Below are 26,477 nucleotides of genomic sequence, written 5' to 3' on the forward strand. Positions count from 1 at the left end.
AGATTAAAGAACAATAAACATTTGTACAAGAGAAAAGATAATTAATAACAATAAATATTAGTGCAATGGGAAAGGACGTGTCAAGTTTCTTTGTAATTGTGTCTAGAAAGATAAAAAATCAAACTTTATTGGAAGAAAGTTCCATAACCTTTCATTTCTAACTAATAAAGAAAGGTGTTAATCGGACACCAGTGATTTTTATATTATTATTTTCATTTTAGTTATGTCTGCAGCAAGAATATTGTCTCTTGTCATGTCGGAGGATCGTTCTGTTTCATTCCAATTTCTGCGTGTAAGCCTTCTGCCTTCAAACAAGATCTTAGGATTCCGTTTTCTTCATAATGGCGCTTCAGTATTCTTTCAAAGCGTTCGTCTTACTTTATATACCTCTTCTTCCTCTTCAAACCTTCAATGTTTAACTCGGACCTCAAAAATGCACAGTTTGATTTTTCGGCCTCTCCTTTCAACCAATTACGACGTCCTTCACTCTAGAGTTTGGCCTTCCTAAGAGTGTGTTCAGCCGGTTGTTCCAACCCTCTACGGCATTCGTAGTTCGGTGTCGTTTGTTATTACAGTTCCACACTGTTATTGGAATTTCCGCGTTTTTCAACCAACTATTCACAAAGTAATCAAAGAAAAGAGTTAGCTTCGCTGATTCTGGGGCTTGAGAGTGTATTTCCAGCCATCCATCATAAACATCCTCATCATAAACACTTGGCGAATCGCAGATATGGCTGCCAATTCAAAATCCACGTTCACTCTTTCTCTTTCTAACCTAACCTAACCTAGCTGGGTGCTGGATACCGTACCGTATTGGAATGTCTGACGCGGCAAGGGCAAGTTCAGGCGTTTTCCTTGAAGTCCGGTATCCCATTCTACACCCTCGATTTTCCGCACATTTCAAAATTTTCCGTGAAAATATTTATTTCCTCATAACAAACAGTGTTTGTAAATAACGCGGAAAGTATTTTTTTTAGATCTACGTGCTACGAAACTTACTTCTTTTTAATATTAAAATTCCTTACGTAACGTCAAAAAGGTTTTTCAGGCTTCTATGATTCATGTCACAGGCGCAAGTCTGAAGATTTCAGTTCATGGATTTATGTCACAGGCGCAAGTCTGATTTTCTTCTTTTTCTTCTTATGATTGACTTGTGCAATGGGAACATTTGCGATTGCGATATGTTATTTGTGTGATATATTGGCGGATTGGACATTTCAGACATTGGATTTCATTTATGCGACTTCAGAAATTGGAATTAATTATTTCGTTTTGGCAACTACAGGCCGTAAAAGGAAGGTTTAATTTTTTCTAAATGACTTGTGGGATGGGATAATTTGCGACTTCTTATTTTTATGATGGGAAGGGAGTGGAGGGTGGTATTCTGTGGAGAAGGACAACAAGGACTTTCAACATAGGAGTTACTTCATTTTTGGACTTTCAAATTTAACTTCGACCCGCAATTCAGTGCTTGGCCTTGGTAAAAAGAGGTAAGTTACCTTCTTAGGGCTAATTTTAGCCTTAATTTTTGGTATCTTCATGTGTCAATGAGGAAAACAGTGAGAAATAGTGTTGGGTGCATGTGACTCCGGCCAATTTCTAACATGCCTTTAAAAGGAACTCTGTAGATAAAGGCGGGGCCGCGGTAGAGGTAGGAGGCAGTAAGTCAATTACCCCAGGGGCGGAGCCTGGAATCGGTGGGAAATTTGGACACAACAATTTCAAACGACAACATCTCAACTTTAAACGGCGGTACAGTCGTAAATACTTCTTTCCGCGCTCCAATTTTTTTTATTCGCAATTAGGATCACACAATCTTCATTAAAAAAAATTAAAAATTGGAAAATCGAGGGTGTAGAATGCGATACCCGACCCGCGGTACGTTTTGTCGTAAATATTTTGAAGTTATTAGTGGATCCTTCACAGGTAGGTGTTTATCTGAGTGGTACGTTTCGTCGCGAAAACCCAAGTGGTACGTTCTGTCGCTGGTACGTCTTGTCGGGACACCCAGTGACCAGTCAGGGCCTGTTATCTGTTTACCTAAAAAGTTAACTGAGAAGTCCGATTTGGGTAAATTAATAGTGACCATTCAAAGGCCCTGAGGACCGGTGTTAGGTGCGTGTCAACTGCAATTGCGAAATATCATAGCTGGGGCCCTTGGCAACCGATATATAATCCTCCATATTTGGATTAAAAGTGCACATGGAATCCAACTAAAAATTAACCAGTATACCAACAGTGTTTCTCTTCTCTTCATACAATTTTATCTTCTCGTATAATAACAAGGAAACTAAAAGTTAAATTATACAATACAGTAAATTCGCCTGTAGTATTATATGGATGTGAAACTTGGTCCCTTACATTAAAGGAGAAACATAAAATAAAACTCTTAAAAAACATTTGGACCTAAAAGGGATGAGGACACAGGTGAGTGGAGAAGGTTACATAATTTAGAATTTCATAATTTGTATTCATGTGTGTATATGTATGTGTGTGTGTATATATATATATATATATATATATATATATATATATATATATAATATGTGTGTGTGTGTGTCTGTATATATGTGTATATAATAATATATTACGCGGTGGCTCAGTCGGTAACGCGTCTGACTACCATGCTCAAGGTCCCGGGTTCGATCCCCGGCCGGTTCAAATCCGGGAACTTTTCTAACGATGGAAGCGGCCCCGGCGCCCACCCACCCTGGGGGAAACCCTGGGGGGTAAAGGCGGCCAGGGGCGTGATGCTGATCACATCACCCCCACTCACAACCGGATCAAGAAAGTGTGGGGCGTTACCCCCACACCCCCTATACGCCTTCATGGCGTTGTGCTAAGCACAGGGGAGCACTTTACCTTTTTTTACCTTTATAATAATATATTACACACATTATCATGGATAGTAAAATTCTGCCTACCTTTTGCATTTCCAGGTGAAGATGATGAACACAATTCCAATCCTGGTGAACGGAAAGACGGACCGACAGAGGCTCCTCAGAATATTTGACGAAGAAGTAGCAGGTAGATCTGCGTCAGAGGTTTTCCTAAATATAAAATATAAAGATAATATAGAGTATAGGAGCTATAAATTAAATTAACATACATATATACATTTATGGTTAGATTAGCGTAGTGCTCGAAGAGGAAATTCCTAGGTGGAGGAAGGCTTGGTGAGGTGAGTGAACGATTGAACGTGGATACAGTGAAGCAGTTGGCTGGAATGCTTAAGCAAGTTATCCTAGCTGAGAGGGATGTTTAACTGGTGTATACTGGGAGTATAACATCACCCATAGCTTTCTACATATAATTTTCTCCACACTGATCAAAATCTAAATGCAGTAAAATAATTCTCATGTCAATGCATGCAGTGGAGTGCCCAGAATATTCGAAAGGGGGAGGGGGGTTGTATACATACTTTAGTAGTCAGTTCTCATCTTGGCATCTTTTCCTGCCTTAAGTATTTTTTTTAGGAATACTGTATCAAACCCTTGGACACGCCACTGAATGTAATTAATTCACTTATTTTGAAAACTGTGTGACTCAGTTGTTAGCATATGCAGATGATGTAGAATTATTAGGGGATGATATAAATACAATTAAGAATAATGCTAAAATATTTTTCAAAACTGCTAAAGAGTTAACAAAGAGAAAACTAAATATATGCTTACAGGCCGAAACCAAGCGTTAGGTAATAATCAAAATCTAATTATTGATAACAACTCGTTTGAACCAGTTTCCAAATTCAAATACTTAGGAGTAATATTAACAAGTGAAAATTATATTAAAGAGGAAATAAAAAGTAGGCTTAATTCAGGAAATGCATGTTACTTCTCTCCTCATAAACTTTTGTCTTCTCATTTAATATCTAAGAAACTAAAAGTTAAAATATACAAAACAGTAATTTTGCCTGTAGTATTATATGGGTGTGAAACTTGGTACCTTACATTGAAAGAGGAACATAAATTGAGAGTATTTGAAAATAAGATCCTTAGGAAAATCTTTGGACCTAAAAGGGATGAGGAGACAGGTCAGTAGAGAAGGTTACATAATTTGTATTCATGTCCAGATATTATTAGAATAATTAAATCAAGACGACTTAGGTGGGCAGGCCATGTGGAACCAATGGGAGAGGAAAGAGGAGTTTACAGGTTTCTTGTTGGGAAACCTGATGGTAAGAGACCTGTAGGAAGGCCAAGACGACGATGGAGGGACAACGTTGAGATGGACCTAAAGGAAATCGGTAGGGATGGAAAAGAGTATATAGATCTTGCTCAAGATAGGGACAGATGGAAAGCCTGTGTTGCTACAGCCATGAACCTTCTGGTTTAAGAAGGCTAGAGAGTTAGTTAGTTAGTATTTTGAAAACTGTAAGCTAAGATAAAATGGAGCATGTACAATTACTTGTACAGTGGGATCTACTGGTATTGCTCGAGAGATTTCGCATGACTATTTTTCTCTCACATCCTGTGTGTTTTTAAGCTGTGGATTTTTAGCTGAGTCGATACCACCATTTGCCGATACCGATACCATGAACCGATATTTGTATAATTCCAGTATAAAATAACGAAGGCTAGTTATCGAGTCATACTAACTCGTCACATCACTAGACATGTATTTAGAAATATATAATTTAGGGAGCCAGTCCGAGTGTTTCTATTTAATACGTTAAAATAATAATAGGTCGATTCGTAATAATATGTACATTAATTAATTAATTAGTACTTAATTTCTCCGATGCGTATGGGGTATTGTTGCATGTAACCACAAACTAAGAAACGGAGGAAAGACAACGTTAATACCTATTTTGTTCTTTGTTTCTTGACTAAAAAATATTTTTATTATATAAATAGTAAAAAGACGCTATAAGATCAGAGATAAAACAGCAAATATTCATCATCTAGCTTACGTGTAATTACGACCGCTAAAACTGGCAAAGAAATTAATGTCAAAGAAGTAACAAAATTGAATATTTATTGAATAACAAAAGGAAAGATGGTACGTCCATTAGATGAAAAGTAAAGTTCCTGATAAATATTTTATGTACATTATTGTAAGTACATAAATCTCTAGAGGGGGCTCCCCGATAGTGTACTGGTACCGCCGTCGCCTTGTAATCAATAGATCCCGGGTTCGATACTAAGTGGAGGCACATAATGGTCCGGGTCCCACTTTAAAATATAGGTCCATTAGACCTATATATATAGAACATAAATTGAGAGTATTTGAAAATAAGATCCTTAGGAAAATATTTGGGTATAAAAGAGATGAGGAGACGGGTGAGTGGAGAAGGTTACATAATTTAGAACTACATAATTTGTATTCATGTCCAGATATTATTAGAATTATTAAATCAAGAAGACTTAGGTGGGCAGGCCATGCGGCACGAATGGGAGAGGAAGGAAGAGTTTGCAGGATTCTTGTTGGGAAACCTGATGGTAAGAGACCTGTAGGAAGATCAAGACGAAGATGGAGGGATAGTGTTGAGATGGACCTAAAGGAAATCGGTAGGGATGGAAAAGATTTGATTGAACTTGCTCAGGATAGGGGCAGATGGAAGGCCTGTGTTGCTGCAGCCATGAACCTTCGGGTTCAAGAAGGCTAGAGAGTTAGTGAGTTAGCTCGCATTGGACCATATCAAGTGCACGAGCATAGTGATGGACAATTTGCACGGTAATACTCATGGATCCCACTGTACAATTCTCACAGTGTAACATGGAGTAAACTCGGCTGTCCGTGCAAATAAAAATTTGGATGTATAACTGTAACCAAAATTTTGTCGAGAGTTTTTCAATTTTGGATTAACACTTGCTGTCTTGCTTGTAATTTATCTTTAAAAATATATCTTTTGGTCTTTAGATTAATAGGAAGAATGAGAATTTGTGGTAGTTAGAAGAAACTAGACAGTGGACCACTCCTGAACTCGAAACCACAATTTACATCATCTATCTTGTAGAATATGGGTGGAAGCAGGGGTGGCCTCGCGCGTGCGTCATGAGATTTTTTGGGGGGGGGAACATTTTATAGTTAGCTATCAAATATATATATATATATATATATATATATATATATATATATACAGGGTGACTGGTAATTAGATGTATTCCCTGAAAGGGGTTAAAGTAGAGACAATTTTCAATAAATTTGACCATATGATACCCCGTCCGAAAATTAGTAGTTTTCGAGATAATCGAATTTCAATTGTTTTTTTTAAAAAATGACAATTTTCCACATAAAAAGATGAATTGAGAAAAAACTGCTTCAAGCAAGCTTCAAGCAAGGCTTCAAATCGGGGGATCGAGCCGGCCAGGGAATCGAGCCGCCTCGGCCAATCCATTTCTTTGGGTAATTTTCATCCAGCCACAGTCGCACGCCCAGGCAGAAGTATGGATGGGCGTAATCAACAATCATTTGATCGAGCCATTTTTCCTGCCCCAAATCTTAATAGGCATCACTTATGAACATTTCTTGAGGAACGGGATGGCAATGTTGTTGGAGGATGTGCCTCTAGCTACAAGACGTGACATGATTTATCAGCATGATGACTGCCCAGCTCGATCCCCCGATCTCTTTGAAACCTTGCTACTTTTACATTTGGAGCCACATGACAAAACACCGGTAAACTCGCAAGAAGAGCTCAGGGAGAGGATCTTAACAGCTGGTCAACACATCAAGGACACCATCACATCACGAGTTAAGAGAACAAATGTCCGTAAAAACCTGCGTGCCTGCATTCGTAACGGAGTGCCCACTTTGAGCAAGATGTGTAATGTTCTTTAATTGTATTGTTCATTGATTCCATTCACATGAAGATGAATGAAGTATTATTTCTTGTACACAAATGTGAATGTTAGCAACATTTGTACGTTGTTGGATAGCAGATGACACAAGGAAGTAATTTAAGTAATTTGTACGCTTCGTGTCATACCATTTTTGTTATTAATACGTTGCCAAGTAAACTAAGAGTGCATTTTTTTATCATCACTTGTAAGTTTAGACCCACCCGGTACTTACATGTGATTGTTATTTGGCAAAAACTTTTTTTTCAACGAACCACTTATTTGTTAGCTATCAGAAAACGCTGAAATAAGTTCCATACAATGAGCAGTTTTTTCTCAATTCATCTTTTTATGTCGAAAATTGTCATTTTTTAAAAAACAATTGAAATTCGATTATCTCGAAAACTACTAATTTTCGGACGGGGTATCATATGGTCAAATTTATTGCAAATTGTCTCTACTTTAACCCCTTTCAGGGAATATATCTAATTACCAGTCACCCTGTATATATATATATATAGACATGTGTGTGTGTGTGTGTGTGTATATATATATATATATATATATATATATATATATATATATATTATATATTATTATATATATATATATATATATATATATATATATATATATATATATATATAAAGGGTGTTTTTTTAAGAGTGATAGAACTTTCGATAGGGATAGCTGTCATTTGTTTTGTTTTGATGATATGTTGTTTTGTCATTTCTGATCAGTGAGCATTGGCAAATGATCATGGTAAGACTGACGCCGCAACGTTTACAAATTGTGGAAATATATTTCCAAAATCAATGTTCTGTTCGCCAAACGTATAGAGCACTTCGGAAATATCGGTGCTGTCAGTGATTTGGCCAGCAAGATCATGTGACCTAACGCCACTGAATTATTTTCATAGGGATATCTAAAGTCTCTGGTTTAAACTGATAAACCAGCAACAATTGACGCTTTGGAAGCCAACATAACTCGTGTTATTAACGACATACGTCCCCAATTACTTGAAAAAGTGGTTCAAAATTGGACTGATCGAATCCGGTTTATCACAGCTAGTCGTGGTGGACATATCCCGGAAATTATTTTCAAAAAGTAAATGTCAGAAAGTTATCTTTCAAATGAAAACATAATTGGCTTCAAACTTATTTTTGTATGTGTTTTACTTCAATTCAAAGTTCTATCACTCTAAAAAAAAACACCCTATATATATATATTCACACAAAAATGGGGAGATCGTTTCGTTTGATTGACTTGTTATTGATTTTTAGGGAGCGAATTTACATTACTGGAAGCATCTCCAATTTCTTTCAAAATAGGCATACTCAGTAATTTAGGTCTCGTAATCACGAATCTGCAGTTAAAATTTTGGGGTCACATCTAGAACTTTCAAAATAAACCGAAATAAGGTGGTGCGTGATCGGAATAGACACAGACACTCTTGATTTATGAAGAAAACCATGGGCTCGTTCGGAAAGTCGCACGAGTTTAACGCGTTAAACGAGTTGTGGTAACTGGCTGTCCCAAAAGTGCTTCCATGCTTTTCGTGAGTTTGATTATGCTGTCCCAAAAGTCGCATTCCGTGCGTTTCGTGCAAGAACGAGATTCACCAAACGCACGGGCCAGGAGGCTGGTTTGTTCGGTGAGAATCGTCTGCTGCTTTCAGACATCGCGCGTACTGATGGATTCAAACTGCACTAGTTCGGAAAATATATTATAATTTTAACAGATAGCGATATGAAGCAACATGCACAAGATGAGTGTGTCTATAACCGTTCTTAGAATGCCATGAAAATGGGTAAGAGTGTCCACAGTAGAGTTCATTTTTGCCATAAGGACATTCCTTCCGCTGGACGCCATCTGGAAACTTTCTCTAAACAAAACGCTACGCCTGCGCATTCGCCTAGAGTGTCCCATAAGTCTGTAAAATAACTGGTTTCACCAGATTCAGGAACCCAGTTATTTTCGTTGAATGCACTCGTTTCGGTAAGACTTTCGGAACGCACCCCATATTTATCGCAATGATTAGCGTTTCAGAACTGAAGTTATATGTTCATGATTTTAACTATGCTTGCCTAACCTAACCTTACCTTACCGTGAATGGTTCATGGGACAAACAATTTTTCCTTCTTCACGCAAAATGCCATTTTCCTCACATGCAAATCAATGCTCCATGCACGGGTCTCACTTACCGCACAACACTTGAGCAACCTTTTTAATTTTAGGCTAAATGCCTACGTTGTTAGGTTAGGCTAGCTAGGTTTAGTTCTCTTAGCCTAAATAATAAATTTTATTGTATTTATGCTAATGGAACCTAACCTAACAGGCCTAAATAAAAGAGGAAAGATAAGAAAAGAAATAGGATATAGATAGGAAAGAACAGAGAAAGGTTGAAGAATACGAGGCCTAACCTAACCTCGTAGGCATTCCTCGTCTGACGTCAGAACACAAGGTTGCAGAAGTGAAGTGATACAAGGCAGAAACCTCCATGCACCGTTGCGAACGTCACTTGTTTATATCAGAAAATATGGTTCCCATGTTAGTGTATCGAGAATCATCGCGGTAATTGACAATGTTATTTTACAACTTCTACACGTTATTAACAATTTCTACACATCACCCCCAAATCTTAACTGCAGATACGTCATCAGGACTCCATATTTGGTGAGTATAAGAAATATGAAAGAAATTGGAGATGCTTCCGGTATTGTAAATTCTTACCATTTTTAGTTATGGTTATAACGTAAACTTCTTTTACCTTCCTGTGGGTGATCGCAGCGATGGGGTTGAAGTGAAAAGCCACCTCTTATGCCCTTGGAATCGGTTTAGAAGAGGAGGGGCGTGCTATTCGCATTAATACAAGGTTAGTGAAGCAGACAAACAGTTACGAATAAGATTCAGTACATCAGTACCCCTGGGTGGAAGACATTTGAATTCGTGCCCCCCTCCCGTGATAAGTTGTACGTATGCCATTGTATGATTCATAAACTCTGCTCTAGATTTATTTTTGAATGTGTGTAGGCTTAAGGTGTTCATGGTAAGGATGTAGAATACAGTCCACTTGGAAGCACCCTTTGAAGCTCTTAAGTTTGTTTAACTTGTAATCCTCGTTACAGGATCAGAAGACTTTCGCCAGGTGAGCTTTAACTACGGAAAAGTTCCAGACGCCAAAATTCCCGCAGCCAAAGCTTTGTTTGAAACCATAGCGTCTGTGCTTGGGGCGGGAGTCTCGGCCAAGCTGTCTCCGGAATCCAACTTCTATGAAATAGGAGGCAACTCCTTGAATTCCATCTACGTGGTCACCAAAGTGAGAGACCAAGGATATGTCATAGGTAAGTGTCGTTTTTGGCGTGATTGCAAAGATTGATTGAGTTTCTTTATTTTACTTCGCCTTTTGTGCCACTTTTGGCTAATTTGAAAGATGGGGTGAGTGATGATATGATGAAATTGATGAATGGACACTCCCAAACATCCATGTTGAGGCCAGGATTCGAGCCCGGGACCCCTGGTATCGTATCGCGATGTGCTAAAGGCCCGTGATAGTAAAGAATTTGCCATAGCGGCGAGGGAATGGGTCTGTATGTTGTATATTTCAAGAAATACACGTATTAAGCAATTGCATAGGGCTAGGAGGTTGATGAAAAATCATCTTTCTTTTCTGGGCTTTGAATACAATGCTAAACCTGACAATAGTCCGTTTCACTTCAGTTAGAACCAGAAAACATTGTTTCTGATTTGCATTTTTTTTTTTTTTTGCATTTTTCGGTCTTTTTTTATTTTTAGGTAATTTTCAGTACTTTTTGCTGTTCTTATTGCATTCTTCTATATCATTATTGAAGTTTCTTTATCCTCCTTCCAAGTTGTTTCGTGAATTTTAAATGCATTTGCTAGCATGAAATGAATTTTAAAAAATATGGATAAAATATGAGGCATTGCGGATACCAAGGGCGAACTCAACAAACGTACATTGTGATGGAAATGTGTCAAGTTCTCAGGCACAGTGCGAACTCCACAAAAACTTGGTAACAATAGATTGGAATGTTTCATGCGTGATTTCCAAAGTTTTCTGTGGAGTTCGTACTGTGCCTGACAACTTGAAACGCATTTCCCTCACAATGTACGTTTGTTGAGTTCGCCCTTCGTATCCGCAACAACATTAGCATTTAATTGCTTTTTTTACCTTTGCTTGGATAGTTTAAACCACCAAACAGCAGATTATTTTGAATTATTTAACAAGTCTTTTGTAATTTATGAACATTTTTAGGTCAATTTTTAATAGTTTTAAGGTCATTCTACAGATCATTTTTTGTGATTTTTTAGGTCATCACATTCCGAACCCTACTTATAACCAACACACTATTGTGCAGTAGAATATTTTTCAAAAAATAAAAAAGCAAGAAATTTTGTAGAAATGTTGTACTTGTCTTTCTAATGAACATACTAAAAGTCCACCGAAATTGAATCCCTGCTACGGCCGCCATATTTGAATATGGCGGCTAATTTTAGATTTCATGCCAAGATTTCATTAACCGTTGGATAGCTTTGACAAAAAATGTTCTACTAGATAGTGAAAGGTTTCTTTTTGTTGTTCATAGTGGACAATACACTGTGAACGCCTGTTTCTTCGTAAGGATGAAACAGAGGTCAGTTTCTGGAGACATTTGGGTAAGTTAGTTACCTTCGTTCAAAAAGTAGCACATTCATATAATAATGACATTTAATTCCTTGCACAACTTTACAATACAGGGCTGCTATAAATGATTCATTCAATTTCAAAACACTGTATTTTCTAAATTATAACACCATTAAGCCTTGTTTTAATGATATGAAAAACTCAATATGCTGACCAAGGTAGAAATTTATTTTATTATAAAACATAAACTAAACGTAACGTCGACCTTCTAGCAAAGTCTTCTTCAGACTCTGCACCAAGTACAGATGTAACAAGGTACAAAACAGGACGATATATATACACAAACATTACTCCCCTCCAGACTATTAGAAAGTTGTTCTGGAACAATCTAGCAGGTGGCTTTCCCTTGTCAACTGTACTTTCACCTGAAAGAGAAAGTGTGGTTGGACTCTTTATCTCACGCTCTTTTTCCTTCATTCTTCTTCCTTGTTTTCTCCTCTTCCTCTCTTGTCCTTTCCACTCTGTCTAACACCTTCTTCCATTTTTTGTTTATCTTCAGTCCCCCATTCCAGTTCATTGTGTCTTCTTCACCTTTCTTCTCTATTTCCTTGACCTCCTTCCATTTTCTCACTAGTATTTTCTTCTCCCTTCCTATCTGCTTAGCCTCATCCCACTCTATGTCATGTCCTGTTTCTCTCGTGTGTTTAAATATAGCATTTCTCTCTCTCTCTCTCTTAAGTCGTACATCATCCCTATGTTGTTTCAACCTGTCTTTCAGCCTCTTTTTCGTTTCTCCTATGTACACTCTCTGACATTCTTTACATTTCAGTTCGTAGATAATCCCTTCCTCTTCCTCTTCTCTGTTTTCCTTTTTCTTGTTTGCATTCTTCGCTATTCTTAAGATGCCTTTCAGTTGAAAGTACACTTGACAAGGCAAAGCCACCTGCTAGAATGTTCCAGAACAACTTTCTAGTAGTCTGGAGGAGAGTAATTTTTGTGTATATATATCGTCCTGTTTTGTACCTTGATACATTTGTACTTGGTGCAGAGTCTGAAGAAGACCTTGCTAGATGGTTGTAACGTTACGTTTAGTTTATGTTTTATAATAAAATAAATTTCTGCCTTGGTAGGCATATTGAGTTTTTCATGTATTTTCTAAGGTATTGCACATACAGATATGAATGATACATGAACATAACTGTAAACTCACAAAGTTTGCATCGTGGAACCCCAGTTGGCAGCACCAGTGCAGTGCCTGTACAAACCGAGAAAACAGTTTTTGTGTGTTGGAATATACGAGATGTTCATCTGTTATTGCAGTGTAGCGTGCATTCAGAAGAGAGTACCGAAAAGAACCACCAGGTTCGTATTGGCTGTTTAAGGACACTGGTTGCTGCAAAATGTATAGGTGGAACTCGACTACCGCTTGGATGTGTCGTGTGGCCAAAGGGGCACACACATAGAACATTTTTATAATGTAAGAACGTGGTGCGTTTGCAGTAATTTTCATCTATCATTCATATCTCTATGTGCAATACTTTGGAAAATACAGTGTTTTGAAATCGAATGAATCATTTATAGTAGTTCTGTATAACAAATGAAACCTCGAGGTCTGTATTTATCCAGGCAACGCAAGTAAACATAACCAAAATAACGAAGTACGAAAAATATAAGGCGTTACTTTACTCCACAATCAGGATGGTATTTGTAGGGGGGATGGGGGATTTCCCCCCTCTGGGTACTTGTGTCCCCCCTCTGCTTGATAAATTTTATCCATGGGGAAAATGTTATATAGCATAAAGTCATTATCTCATGCTGTCCCTAGACAGTCAGTAGAATTTCCCCCCACTGGAAATTTCTTAAATATCACACTGTCTACAATACATAGGAGATAAAGTAAGTGTTTGTGTTAGATGTTTCGTGCAGTGCTTCATTATCTAACCTCCCCTGTAGAAATCGGCGACTTCATATCTGCCGAAAACCTGGGCCAGATAATAGACAAAATGGTTCCTGAAGACGAGTGGGAGAGAACAGGGTCTCCTGAGAAAGCCATAGCGTCCAGGGGGAACTACTCAACGGAGCTGTTGAACGACAGTCACCGCGATGACGTATACAGGTCAGTGTTTGTTAGTAACTGTACGATAACTAGCTACATTGAAAGCAGCTGTAACTATAACAGATTAACTCTTTTGCAACTGAAGTAAGCATATGAACAGTTACTTTTACAGTTAACTTAAGACAATTAAATTATAACTTGAAAATAATTTTCCTGGAAGATCCTAAGGCAAGGAAGCTAAATTTCGTTGCTAAATGTAAAACATCCACGCTTTATATAATTCATTTATTTCCACTTGAAGACTTCAGTGTTTTGTTCCAGGATGTTCTTATTTGCTGTAATATGAACATATAAAGACACACGCACCGGACATAACTTTTCATTTATTTATTTTGTTACAGTTAATGACCATTGGTTGTATGTAATTTCTTTGCAAGATTTCCGGCAGAAAGTAACTGTAAACTTCACTGTAAAAGCTGAAACTCTGTTACTTCCTGAATCAAGTAGCTGAAACTCCTATTAAAAAGTAACTTCCCGATCACTGATACAGCTTTGGCTTTCTTTGAAACTGAATAGTTTAGAAAGTGTGAAATAAGATTGGAAGTTATTCATGTGTAGTCGGGATTGATGAAATCGAAGGAAACACAAAGGAATTATTGTGAACCTTTGTCTGAAGAACACCCTGTTAGAGGGTGGAAACGTTACGTTTTAGTGTATAATTTCATTCTACAATAAATTTTGCCTTGTTCGTCATTTGTTTGTTTTATTAACTTAAGTATTTTGCAAGAGGCTCGCGTTTCTTTCCTATTCTGCGTGTTCCACTCTTTTTACCTTCTCCTCATTGTATCCAACCAGGGGATCATCTAGAATTTTAAGGTCGACAAGGTATATTAATATAAATCAAGTTTCAATTTTGAAAAAATCACTGATTTAAATCACTTTAATGAAATAATTTATAGAAAAATGTACATAAGAATTTTGTAAATATCAGAATCACTTTTGGTGGAAGTACAAAAATCTCGTAATCATTCAATAGTGTTTAATAGGTTCTAAGAAAGGAAAATAAATGAAACAAAATATATGTACCCATGGGGTGAAGCTCGTACGAAACGAAATGTAATTGTGAACACACTTAAATTTATCTTGATTTAAAATTCAATAGTTTTTCTGGGCAAAAGTAGCAAAAAAATAGTGTAGAATAAGTACAAACTACTAATCATGTTAAACCGTAAAAGTATCATTATCATTAAACTGTAAATATACATGGCAGCTGATGATTTGCAAACTATAATTTAAAAATAGCCAAAATTCAGCTACAATAACTGTAAAAAATATTTTGAGTTACAATTACATAGTAGATCCAGAATGTTTTATTCTCAGTGCAAGAAAACTTACTGAAATGATTATGGTTTCATTAACACACTCAACGAACATTTTCATAAGGTTCATATATACAGAATCAGAAACAGAAAAATGTATATTTACAAATCTTTTTTGTACTTGCTTTAATCAAACTATTCAAACATTCTACAGGGCTATTTACCACAAAAAGCCTCTCTATAATAAACATATCTATATGTATGGTGTCACAAACCATGCACGTAATTTTAAGCATGTATTATTTAATAAAAAAATCGATTTAAATTGTAAAAATTACATTTGAATTAAAAAAATCATCAAAAATTATTTTTTTAAATAAAAATCCTGATTTTTATCTACTCTGGGTTCAAAGGAATTTTTAAACGACCATAAATTGGAATTTTATGAAAAATGTTAGGGGATGGGATATTGGAGGTGTGTAGATAAACCACTGCCTCTAACCAAGGAGTGCCAGGTTTTTCTCGAACGAAATGAATAGTTTTTCTGAAATACTTCAACCCACTGAAACCTCTCATTTTTACAGGATAATCCTGAGCAGTTTCTACGAAAAGGCAGACTTCGGGCTCTGCTTGATGGCTCATGTCATGAGGGCGGACTATGTCGAACTTTTGGACAAACTGTGGGAAAATCTGGTGAAGAAGAACTTCAGGTATAGATTTCTGTTCGGAGGACACTTGATACAGTGACATGCTGACACCCTGTTCCCGAACATGTGCAACATTCACCATATATATTGATGCCTAGGTTCGGAATGTCATCATAATTGTTCTGCGTGAGCTCCAGTTTTCTTATAGACCGTGTTGACTGAATATGCATAGTCTTCTTTGTAAGTACACAACTAACGCCACACACACACACAAAGAAGTACAGGTTTGATGCAGTAGTTAAGACATTGTTACTAGGTATTGGCAGATGTAGCGGGGAGCGGTACGTGCCCCCTACCCCTCCAGGAAAGAACCAGTTACCAAAAATGGTATCGTTATATCCTACACAAAAATGATCGAGCAACGTAAGATAAGTTCCTTAAACATTCCTTACGTAATATTATTTTGCAGAGTCCAAGAATAAAAGAAATTGCAAAGATAAGGTAATTGAAACTGTGTGTGCTGCACACTGGAATTTGTGCCACCGGAAGTCGAATACGGGGCGTCATTACAAAATGATTATGTTAGCATTACACAATTGTGGAGACCCTCAAAGAATAAACGACGTCTCCAAAACCGCTGACGATGTCTCCTTGTAATAAGGTGTTTGATATCTAGTGGACGTATTTTGTTCTGTGCATTGGGTCCTATTTTAAACCGTAGGTTCTGTTCTGATTACGTTATTTCATCTCAAAGCGGACCTAAAACAAACATTTTTAATTGAAAAAATTTGCAATACGTTATAGTTTGTCTACATTTAATATGTATTGAATATACACATCATATTTGCAATGTGACATCTGAAGATATGCTTATGCATATTCCGTGCCCCTCCCAGAGAAACGTTCCGCGTATGAAGCTTTTCTAGATATCATTTCCTTTATACTACTAATTATTACTTCTACTGAATCTAATGATTTACGTATATTGCTTGTAATCACATGACTTTGTAGAAAGTATGGTTTGCTTCTTATTAATTGGATATTCAACCTCAGATCTTTTGGAGATAATGCTGGTGCTTATTTCTTGCAGCTTCATCGTGAGGGCCAGCAGCGGGAAGGTTGTGGGGGCAGCCTTCAACTACGACGCCAACGATGAACCGGAAGTGGTCATCGAAAGCAAACTCAGCATCGTCTTCGATTTCCTGGAGTCGCTGGAAGCCCCTATCAGGTGTGCATACGTATTTCATTTAGTGAATAGTAATTTACTACATTCACCAACGACAAGAGGTTTTCAAATACAGGTTCAACATTAAAGCCCCTATCACACGGAACTGGATTTCTAGTAGGAATGCCCTAGTTGGCGCTGAACTAACTTTCTACGTAGCAATCATGGCCGCCTGGCTGACTGCTTGACTGGTTTGGAGGAATAGAACATGTTCTAATTGCTACTTGCTTTCCTCAGCTGGATTCTGTGGAACAGCCAATCAGAGCAAAGTTTCGCCATGTGAAGATAATCTGTGAGTGTGCAAAGGAGCGTTTTTGTCTGTGGTTTCCGAGTGTTACTCCAGCAATGTATAACGTATACAGCATGAAAGGCGCGTTGAGTTACACCATCTATGCCGAGTGCACAGTGTTTACATTTGAAACAACTAAAATATTCTTCCATACGTGTACAGTAAACGTTGTAAAGTATGTATTTAAGCAGCGCCATTGTTTTGTACCTAATAACGTTTTCTACGAAACGTTATTCCTCTCCGTTGAATAGTTATCGGCTTTTAAAAATGTGAAGTGATACATTGTTTACATCTCACGCGGCCGCCATTACAACTTCCCTCGTATGGGAACAAAAGTCTATCGACAAAATATGATTTGCTTCCGCGTGAAGTCTTTCTTTTACTTAATTTCGTCTCTCTCTGCAGTTCTATTAACTCACCACTTGCTCTCCGTGAATTCATTTCCGAGAAAGCAGTTCATTCTAGTACAAAAACTATTTTCATTCTGTACACAGACAAATAGGATTCTTTTCGATGGTAGCCTAGTACACGCTCTGTACACACAAATTATTTTCTAGTTTCCATATTTGCAGTTCAGCAGTTGCTTTCTTTGACTAACATCCTTTAGTTCAGTTCTTCCCATGGCATGATTTTGTAATCCAGCAGCTACTATCCACATGTACAAAATTGCTTACTTTGGTTTGTTCCTGTGTGGTTAACTTCACCATTTACAACTACTACAGCTCAGAAGTACTCAGTCTATAGAAACTTGGACGACGAACTAATGCTCTATTTGACTACACAGTTGTGTTCCTTTGAAATCATTACAAATAATTCTCTTGATAAATTGGACCTAATTGCGTAGTTCCTGAGTCTATAGTTCCTACCAAGATTATCAGAAAGCCCAGATTTTCAAATGATCAGTTGCTGCCAATATTTGGGAGGGCGGGGGGGGGGGAATCTAAGCAAGACTTAAATACCGATTTTTTTCCGTTTGAGGGGGGGAGGTGCAAGATTTTTTTTCCCAATTAGTAGGGACACACTTCAGAAAAACCTTTCAAAAATTGTAATTACAATTAACTAACTAGCTCTGAAAACACAAACAAATGTAACAGGATACATCAAACTTTCTTATATGGACAAGAAATGAATTCTATTTTGATTTTATATACAATGCGTTTTTTTTCTAAATTCACTGTGTGCTCGAAAGAAGAAATACTGAAGTGGGGTAAATGCACAGGCGTGCTGGACACTTTAGAGACCAGGGGTGCCCATCCCCCCAAGACCCTGAACGCAGTCCCCCTAAATTCGTTCATCATAATCCGCCCAAATCATTTGACAAATATAATTTTATAGTCATAATTTTCTGGATTTTATCTCAAGTACAAAATTTTTTACATTATTTTTTTTTCTGTTGTATCGGGTTATTTAAAATGTGTGACGTATGTAGTGTATTTAGTACAATTATTACAGCACAGGGAATAGACAACACAGTAGTATTTCTAATAGAAAAATGGTGCACCTGTATGAAGAAATCGCACGGAAATAGGCTGGGTGGGGAATAAATTCGAAGAAAAATTCGTGTATTTTATTTGGTTGTTGGTCAAGTGATTTATTTACCTATTGAACTGCGGCATCGCCTCCTGAAAATTTACTAAAATATTCAAACAACCCTCGCATAATAGTATGCAAGCAGTAAGTATTATATTCTTAAAACTGAGGTTATTAATCAACACCGTGAATATTGAACGTGTCTGGTAGCGCGACAGCCGACCTTCGTGGCGGAGTGGTTAGCACAGGGGTCACGGGATCGAATTCCGGGCTGGGCATGGGTGTGAGGATCTCCTCATCAATTTCATGATATAATCACTCATTCTCATCGCTGCGATCAGCCCAAAATGGAAGACAATCTACGCTAAATAACAAATATCAAATTAAATCGTAATGCAGACAGTATAATCGTTCACGATCATCTTATCAATACATCAAACACGGATAATTGTTAATTGCGAGCGGAGCGAGGAGGAAAATGTTTATATTTATATCTTTCCAACCTTACAAGAATATTAATTTAATTTGGTGTCCATACTTTCCCAGGGTTCCATGATATTTACTCTATCCCAACTTTTTCACCATTTGCTCTTGAGCGCCGCCTTCAAAAACGGTGCATCAGCATCTCTAAGAAATGGGGGTGGAAAAGTGGCACAATATCAAGTAAATGGTAAGACAATGGACAATCCCAAGAACCTTTTTTTTTTTGGATAAAATACCAAATGATATAACAAAATGCGAACCGTTAAAATTATACAGGTTTTCAGGAGAGATCACGTCCAGTGCTGTATGCCCCCTTCCTTCAATCCGCCCTAGCATACCGTGAGCAGTATTGCGAGGGAAGCGAGGAAGAAAATTCTTAGGGTATTTATTACGAAACTGGCAATAATACAATTTAACAAGGAGTCAATATTTTTACAAGGCATCATCTTTACTCCTTCCAAATTTTTCTTTTGTTGCGCCCCGTAGTTAACGCTATGTCTAACCATCACTCACCCTCACTATCTTAAATTTGCAGAAAAACGACGTGAAATGACAAAAGTAGTTACCCGTGAACTTCTTGTTCAGTAGTCGGGGCTATATTTTACTTCACTACTTTCTAATGTATCTGATGTTTGTTTTAGGAGTGAAGGAACAAAGGCGGATGGTTATGACACCCACTGCAACCCCGTTTAGTGAATAATGCAGAGTAAAATCCACTTGATACATACGACTTCCAGACAGTGATGTGCGGCTACGCGTAAACAACGATAGTCTACATCCTACACGTAGACTATTTTATACACGTAGATGACGTAATCTATGTAAACAACATGGCGAAAGGTGATAACTTATCAAAGGGCGCCGTGGAATTAGAAGAAAATTATACTGCATAGCAGTTGCTGATGTGTGAGGAGAACTTTTCATACTCTTTCTTTCAAATTCGAAAAATTTCTCACCTAGGAAAAAACTAACATAGGAAATATTCTAGTATTTTATGGAAAAAAGACTAATGTTGCCTCATGACTGCCATCTGTTATTTTTTGCACACTATTTATCTTCTTCAATAGTTGATAATATAAGAGAAGAGAAATTTTGTTGTAAATAGGATTCTTGTCATTTCGTTAGGAACCAATATACTTGAAAATGTCACTTTCCCTTCATGAAACCCTTGAAAATTAATTTTAATGCACTTTAGATTGTCTACGTAGTCTACGTAAACTACAACCTAATGTAATCTACGCGTATATTACGTGTAGACAACGCACGTAGACGTAAACTTATAGTCTACGGCACATTACTGCTTCCACACGATTCAGAAAAAGGCAGCCTAAATAATGATCATCATACGAATTCTACACCAAAGCCCTTAATATTGACCTCACCCCGAACTTCAAAATTCTATCCCCCTTACTATGGAAATCCTGTGCCAATCTTAGACCTAAAATTGATATCCACATCTGGATATTCCCCCCTCAAGAGTCCCCATAATGCTCAATCCCCCCTAGTAGAAATCCCCGTAATAATCTAAGACTTAACGTTGATAGTCAAGGGTTTATAGTGTCCCCATACAAAAATGCTTAATCTCCCCACAAGAATTCAGTTGGCAATCTGAAACTCAATAAGAATTGGGCACTGTCTCCCAATCCCTTCAAATAATACGAACTTATTACCTGTCCATTAGCGTATATTAGCAGTATACGAACTGATTATTACATGTTACAACCTTTGACCAATGCTGAAACTTTATTCAGTCAAATTTCCATTGAAAATAAGTAAATTAAATCCCCCCGCCCAAAAAAAATTCTAGTGGACGCAACCTGCGTCCACAAACCTGCCCGTCGGAACCCCTGATAGAGACTCGGCTGGGTGATAGCACTGGTGCTAGACTCCACAGTTTTGATATGCCCATTTCAGAAGAGAATTCTGCGTAATTTCCAGCTTCTTTCTATGCAAAGTTCCTGTGCGCAAAAGTTTTATGATCATAAATAAAAGAAATGATTCGAATTCGAAATCTAAGGAAATACAAGGACCTAAAATGTTGTCACGAAGATTCCTCAACTAATTTATGAAATTTTCAACAAAATTGGTTGCTGCCACGTAAATATATTTCTGTGCTTGTTCTATTTATGGAGCATCTTGGACAACTGGAGAGATATGAGGCGATTTTGTATTTAAGTAGTCATGAATGTGAGACTATCTACAGTACGTACTTTCCTTCCAGGGACCACAAGCTGCCCCAAGGGGTAGGACAAGTCCTCCACAGTTTCATGATGGGGACTGACCCAGACTTCGGCTTTCAAGAAAATATCGACGTCATCATCTTCATGGAAGAGGAGGTGTTGAAGATCACCAAGGAGAGAGGATTCACAGGGATGTTCTCCACAAATACAAGCCCCCTCACACAGGTACGGGGGAGGGGGGTTAGCTATCTTTATCCACTGTAAGAATGAAGTGGATGTGAGGCGTTGCGTCATCCTAGGTATAGCCTGCTTCATAGGAAGATTTGTGCACAACAGCCGACATCAGCATTAATCAATAGAATTTCTCACGAGTCACGCGCCTTTGTTTACATGAGGCGTTGCGGATACGAAGGGCGAACTCAACAAACGTACATTGTGAGGGAAATGCGTTTCAAGTTGTCAGGCACAGTGCGAACTCCATAAATAACTTTGGAAATCACGCATGAAACATTCCAATCTACTGTTACCAAGTTCTTGTGGAGTTCGCACTGTGGCTTAGAACTTGAAACGCATTTCCCTCACAATGTACCTTTGTTGAGCTAGCCCTTCGTATCTGCAACGCCTCATGTAAACTAAGGCACGTGACTCGTGAGAAATTCTATTGATTAATGCTGATGTCGGCTGTTGTGCACAAATCTTCCTATGAAGCAAGCTATACCTATGGTGACTAAATCTCCTGTATTTCCCTGGATCTCCCGCAGAGCTATTTTCTTTATCCTCCCGGCTCCCGTATTGATATTCTACTTCTCCAGTATATTTCACTAACAACAAAGATCTTGAAATTGCAATTCATTCCGAGTTCAGCGAGCCACAGAAAACTTCAAGTCGACTGCAAGATCTTGCACGTTTAACCTTTGGCGAGCGGAAGTGACGTCGGTGCTTACCCCCCCCCCTCCTCACCATCCCCCACCCACACACATATATTTTAAAATTTTCATCCTTGTTCGAACAGCAATTCCATACACACTCATATCCAACCCACACACCTTTACACTTTCTTTTCTTCTAAATGTGTATAACTCTCAAACTTTCTTTATTTCATTGCTACTATAGAACACTATATATACTAATGTAAATTCATCACATTTTTCCTTAGATGTATCTTTGCATATTTTTTTTACTATATAGGGCATCAAGTCACTATTTGTATTAATTTTGTTCAAAATGAAATGTTGTATGGCTTAATTGTAACCCTATGGAAATAATAAATAATAATAATAATAATAATATATTGCAGTAGTTTATTGATGCTTAATTCTGCAGCAGAATTCTGGGTTAAGACGAATGTGGATTGATTCAAACCACTTTTAAAGAAATAATTTATAGAATAATGTACTTAATGATTTTGTAGATATCAGAAACACCTTTTGTGAAAGTTCATTAACCTTGTAATCATTTAATGGTATTTATTAGGCTCTAAGAATGGAAAAGAAAGGAAATAAAATATATGTGATGATTGGGTGAAGCTTATACAAAATGAAATGTTATATGTAAATTTATCTTGATTTAAGATTCAATAATGTTTGTCGGAAAAAAAAAAAGAGCAAGCATTTTGTGTGGACTAATATACAAAAAATACTAATCATGTTAAGCCATAAATAGTGTGATTATCATTAAACTAAATAAACATAGCAGCTGATATTTTGCAAAATGTAATTTTTAAGATCGCCAAAATTCAGCTACAAAGATTACAAAAAATATTTAAACTTACAATTGTATAGTACATCCAGAATATTTTATTTTCACTCCAAGAGAAGTTAGTGAAATTATTATACTTTCATTAACACACTCAACAAACAATTCCATAGTATGTACATTTTAAGAAACAGAAAAATGTATACATTCAATTTTTATTTGTTTTAATCAAACTTAAAATATTTCACCACGCTGTTTACTAGAAGAAAGCCTTTCTATAAAAACTAATATTTATATGAGGAGTTGCGGATACGAAGGGCGAACTCAACAAACGTACATTGTGAGGGAAATGTGTTCTCAGGCACAGTGCGAACTGCACAAAAACTTGGTAACAGTGGATTGGAATGTTTCATGCGTGATTTCCAAAGTTTTTTTGTGGAGTTCGTACTGTGCCTGACAACTTGAAACGCATTTCCCTCACAATGTACGTTTGTTGAGTTCGCCCTTCGTATCCGCAACGCCTCATATGTATGGTGCCAAAAAATTATGCAAGCAATTTTAAGCATTGTTTTAAAGAAAGTAAAAAAAATCTATTATATTAAATAACAAACATGATTTGTATCCATCCTGGTTGTGTAATCAATTCTTACTTTCTCTCGCAGCAATTGGGCATGGACGTGTACAACTACGATGTCCTCCTGGATTACCAGGTGAACCAGTACGTGGCACCAGACGGCACCAAACCGTTCGGAGCGGCACTGGATTCCCAGAGGGCCGTCTGCCAGTGGAAGGAAGTTTGAAGGAGAAACCAAGGGAAGCACTATCTCTGTGCTGAATTTTATATTTTATTTGTACAGTCATTTCCAGTATTATGTCCTGTACTTTTTTTACTTCATAAATATATATATATATATATATATATATATATATATATATATATATATATATATATATATATATATAATGTATATATTCAAATGAATTTGGAGGGTTTGATTTCTAAGCAAATCCGAATTTCATACAAAAAGAAAAAAAAGAAAGAAAGAAACTGGAGAGGCTTGGATTTGAGCCTGCGACCTCTCATTCATTGAAAGTAAGGTCAAGCATTTTACCAACTACGCCTTTGGAAATATAGTGACTTTGAAATGTCTATAATTGTGCATGTTACTACATGAATAGTTTCTGCTTTTAACAGTGGTGGCGATTAGGGGGGCAAGGGGCAGTTGCCCTCTACTTTTCGCCACTTTTGCCCCCGCACTATGCTAAACTTTACCTACAAAGGGAAATATATTGTCTTTACCCCCCAGTTTTGGCTTCTTGCCACCCGGTTTTGGAACCCAATCGCCGCCGCTGGCTTTTAATGATTTAATCTAGTAAATTCCTCCGAACATTCATTTACAGTGGCGTAGCATGAACATTTCGGGTGGGAACGCCAAGTCCGAAGGAAGGGTCGGCCTTTTCTTGCTTAATAATTTACTTATGGAATTAGTCGCCACAGGTATTGTTTATTTGCCTGAAGTCAGCTGGGTTTTCAATAAAACATCATCTATGCAAGATTTAGCTAGAAAATTAGATGCCTCACTATGCCACAAATGTTTTGAACTCTGGTGTTTTATCCTTTTCTGCATGACGCACGTCATTAAAAACCTACCTGAATCACAAGCGCCTCTGCACAACAGCAGACGTCATTGTTGTGGATGATCCAACTACTGTTTGATTTGGTTTATTTTACTTCGCTTTTCTACCACTTTTGGTTAATCGCGATATGAATATGAGTGATGATATTGATGAAGGGACACTCACAAAGAACACCCGTGCTAACGCCGGGATTCGAATCAGGGCTGCAAAACACTCTGGCACGGAAGTGGGTGGATGATCCAACTATCGTACACTCCACTGACGTAACAGTGCCGATTAGTAATTCAGACCAGTGTTTATTGCATCTTGAGAATGTTGATAAACATTTTAAAATAATTTTGCCCAGAGACTATTCGATGTTAAGAGTTTTCAAATGAATGCTAAACATTTCCACTGACACAATATTAAGCAGTTAGATACTAACGATATAATAATAATAATAATAAAATAATAGTTTTGCGGGTTAAGTGGTAGAGCAGCCACAGGCTGAACTTCTACCACGAAGACTTCACCAACTTATTTGACAAAAACTTTGTTGATCTTTTAGTTTCTAATGCACATCTCTGTTCGTGCGATAAATTATACAATGCAGTGGCCATTAAGAAGTGGTATATTTGAGTTTGGTAAAGTTACGTCAGTCAATATTGTGTATTCTTACATCATAGCACGAGTGGCATGAGCGCGAAGAACTGGGTAGGACTTCTACCGCTGTCGTCTGCTCCAACAGGCAGGAAGGGTCACATGAACCAATCACGGTAGACCTCTGCTCCGTACGCTGGCGTCCGAGAGAGCATTTACGCGCGTGCTGTAGAGATCCAAGATTTTTCTCCAGAAAGGCAGCAAGGAATATAGAGTCGTTTACGCCGAACCTGCCCGGCGTCCGGCGAAAGACATTGAAAAAAAAATGCTAGAACGAGTGTTGTTAGTGGAGCGTTGCAAGCGGATCGCGAAAAATAGCTATTATAATGCCATGAAGGTGAAACATATATGAAATAGTCAAGTTTTACTTTATATTTACAGCATTTACGCATTTTGGTTTAAATCTGGGAACTCCGGGCGTACTACAACGCTACGCCACTGTTCATTTATGATAATTGTAGTTTATCTTGCATTGAAATTTTCACGAAACAAAACGCTTTACTTGCGTTATCACGAAGTTGTCCCGGGAACGAGTCCTCTTGATTTTTATTTCGCTGAACATTCTATGAAGTTGTCTGTCTTGCTTTTGTGTTTCCGATTACGACAATGACGAGAATGAACGGGCAGGTTCCTGACTTTCACGAACCGGAACGCCAGTCCTGTCTGCTCCGTTCCAATTCAACCCCTGCCTCCCTCCTCTAAATCCGGGCTTAACCATTCTTAGGAAGGTTGCCGCTGTAGAATATGAACTTGTCGGAGCAGAGTGGCGCAGTGGAAGCGTGCTGGGCCCATAACCCAGAGGTCCGTGGATCGAAACCACGCTCTGCTAAAACTTTTATTTTTTTATCGCGTAGGTAGATTTGACGAATGTGGCTTAATTATACAACAAACAAATAATGAAGTTGCCAGGCGCGTGCCCAGGATTTTCGTAAAGGGGGGGGGTTATGAATCTAACACATTTTCCAGTTCACAGGTCAAATTTCTTGTAATAAATTAGATAATTAATATACTTGGATTTTACCCCAATGAACGCAATCAATGTATTTGCTATGGATGCTTCATGTTTTTATTGCATCATATAAAAGCACCTGCTTGAATATTTCCAAATTATTAATATTTTATATTTAATTGCTCAAATATAATTTTTAAACAAAAAGTATGTGCACTCAACATTGTAACAACATTAAAGAGATTAAGACTACTTGATGTCTTAAAGACAGTAATAAATAAGGTACCACAGTTCAACAATTTAAATTCTGAAATTTAGGCATCGAGGTTTCTGTGCGAGTTCTGACAGTATGTCGTCACAAGTAACTTTTATATCACGGTGAATGTTCAGAGCAGCTAAC

At 37.5% G+C, this 26,477-nt stretch overlaps 1 protein-coding gene and 1 non-coding gene across 2 annotated transcripts in view; both read left to right on the top strand.

Moving 5' to 3' along the window:
* Nucleotides 1-23,734, top strand: part of LOC145981527 (beta-alanyl-bioamine nonribosomal peptide synthetase ebony-like) — a 42,234-nt gene extending 18,500 nt beyond the window's left edge. Inside the window, exons 6-12 of the mRNA XM_083114829.1 lie at nucleotides 2,940-3,027; nucleotides 9,911-10,126; nucleotides 13,381-13,543; nucleotides 15,387-15,512; nucleotides 16,540-16,677; nucleotides 21,198-21,381; nucleotides 23,514-23,734. Of these exons, the coding sequence (XP_082970955.1) occupies nucleotides 2,940-3,027; nucleotides 9,911-10,126; nucleotides 13,381-13,543; nucleotides 15,387-15,512; nucleotides 16,540-16,677; nucleotides 21,198-21,381; nucleotides 23,514-23,651 (1,053 nt within the window). The 3' untranslated portion in view covers nucleotides 23,652-23,734. The remainder of the gene's footprint in view (nucleotides 1-2,939; nucleotides 3,028-9,910; nucleotides 10,127-13,380; nucleotides 13,544-15,386; nucleotides 15,513-16,539; nucleotides 16,678-21,197; nucleotides 21,382-23,513) is intronic.
* A 2,151-nt stretch (nucleotides 23,735-25,885) lies between these two features.
* Nucleotides 25,886-25,957, top strand: TRNAM-CAU (transfer RNA methionine (anticodon CAU)). The gene has a single exon. It is a non-coding gene; the product is annotated as a tRNA-Met (tRNA).
* The last annotated feature ends 520 nt before the right edge of the window (nucleotides 25,958-26,477 follow it).

This window comes from Lepisma saccharinum, chromosome 29 (assembly GCF_977018435.1).
Source record: "Lepisma saccharinum chromosome 29, izLepSacc3.1, whole genome shotgun sequence".
NCBI lineage: Eukaryota > Metazoa > Arthropoda > Insecta > Zygentoma > Lepismatidae > Lepisma > Lepisma saccharinum.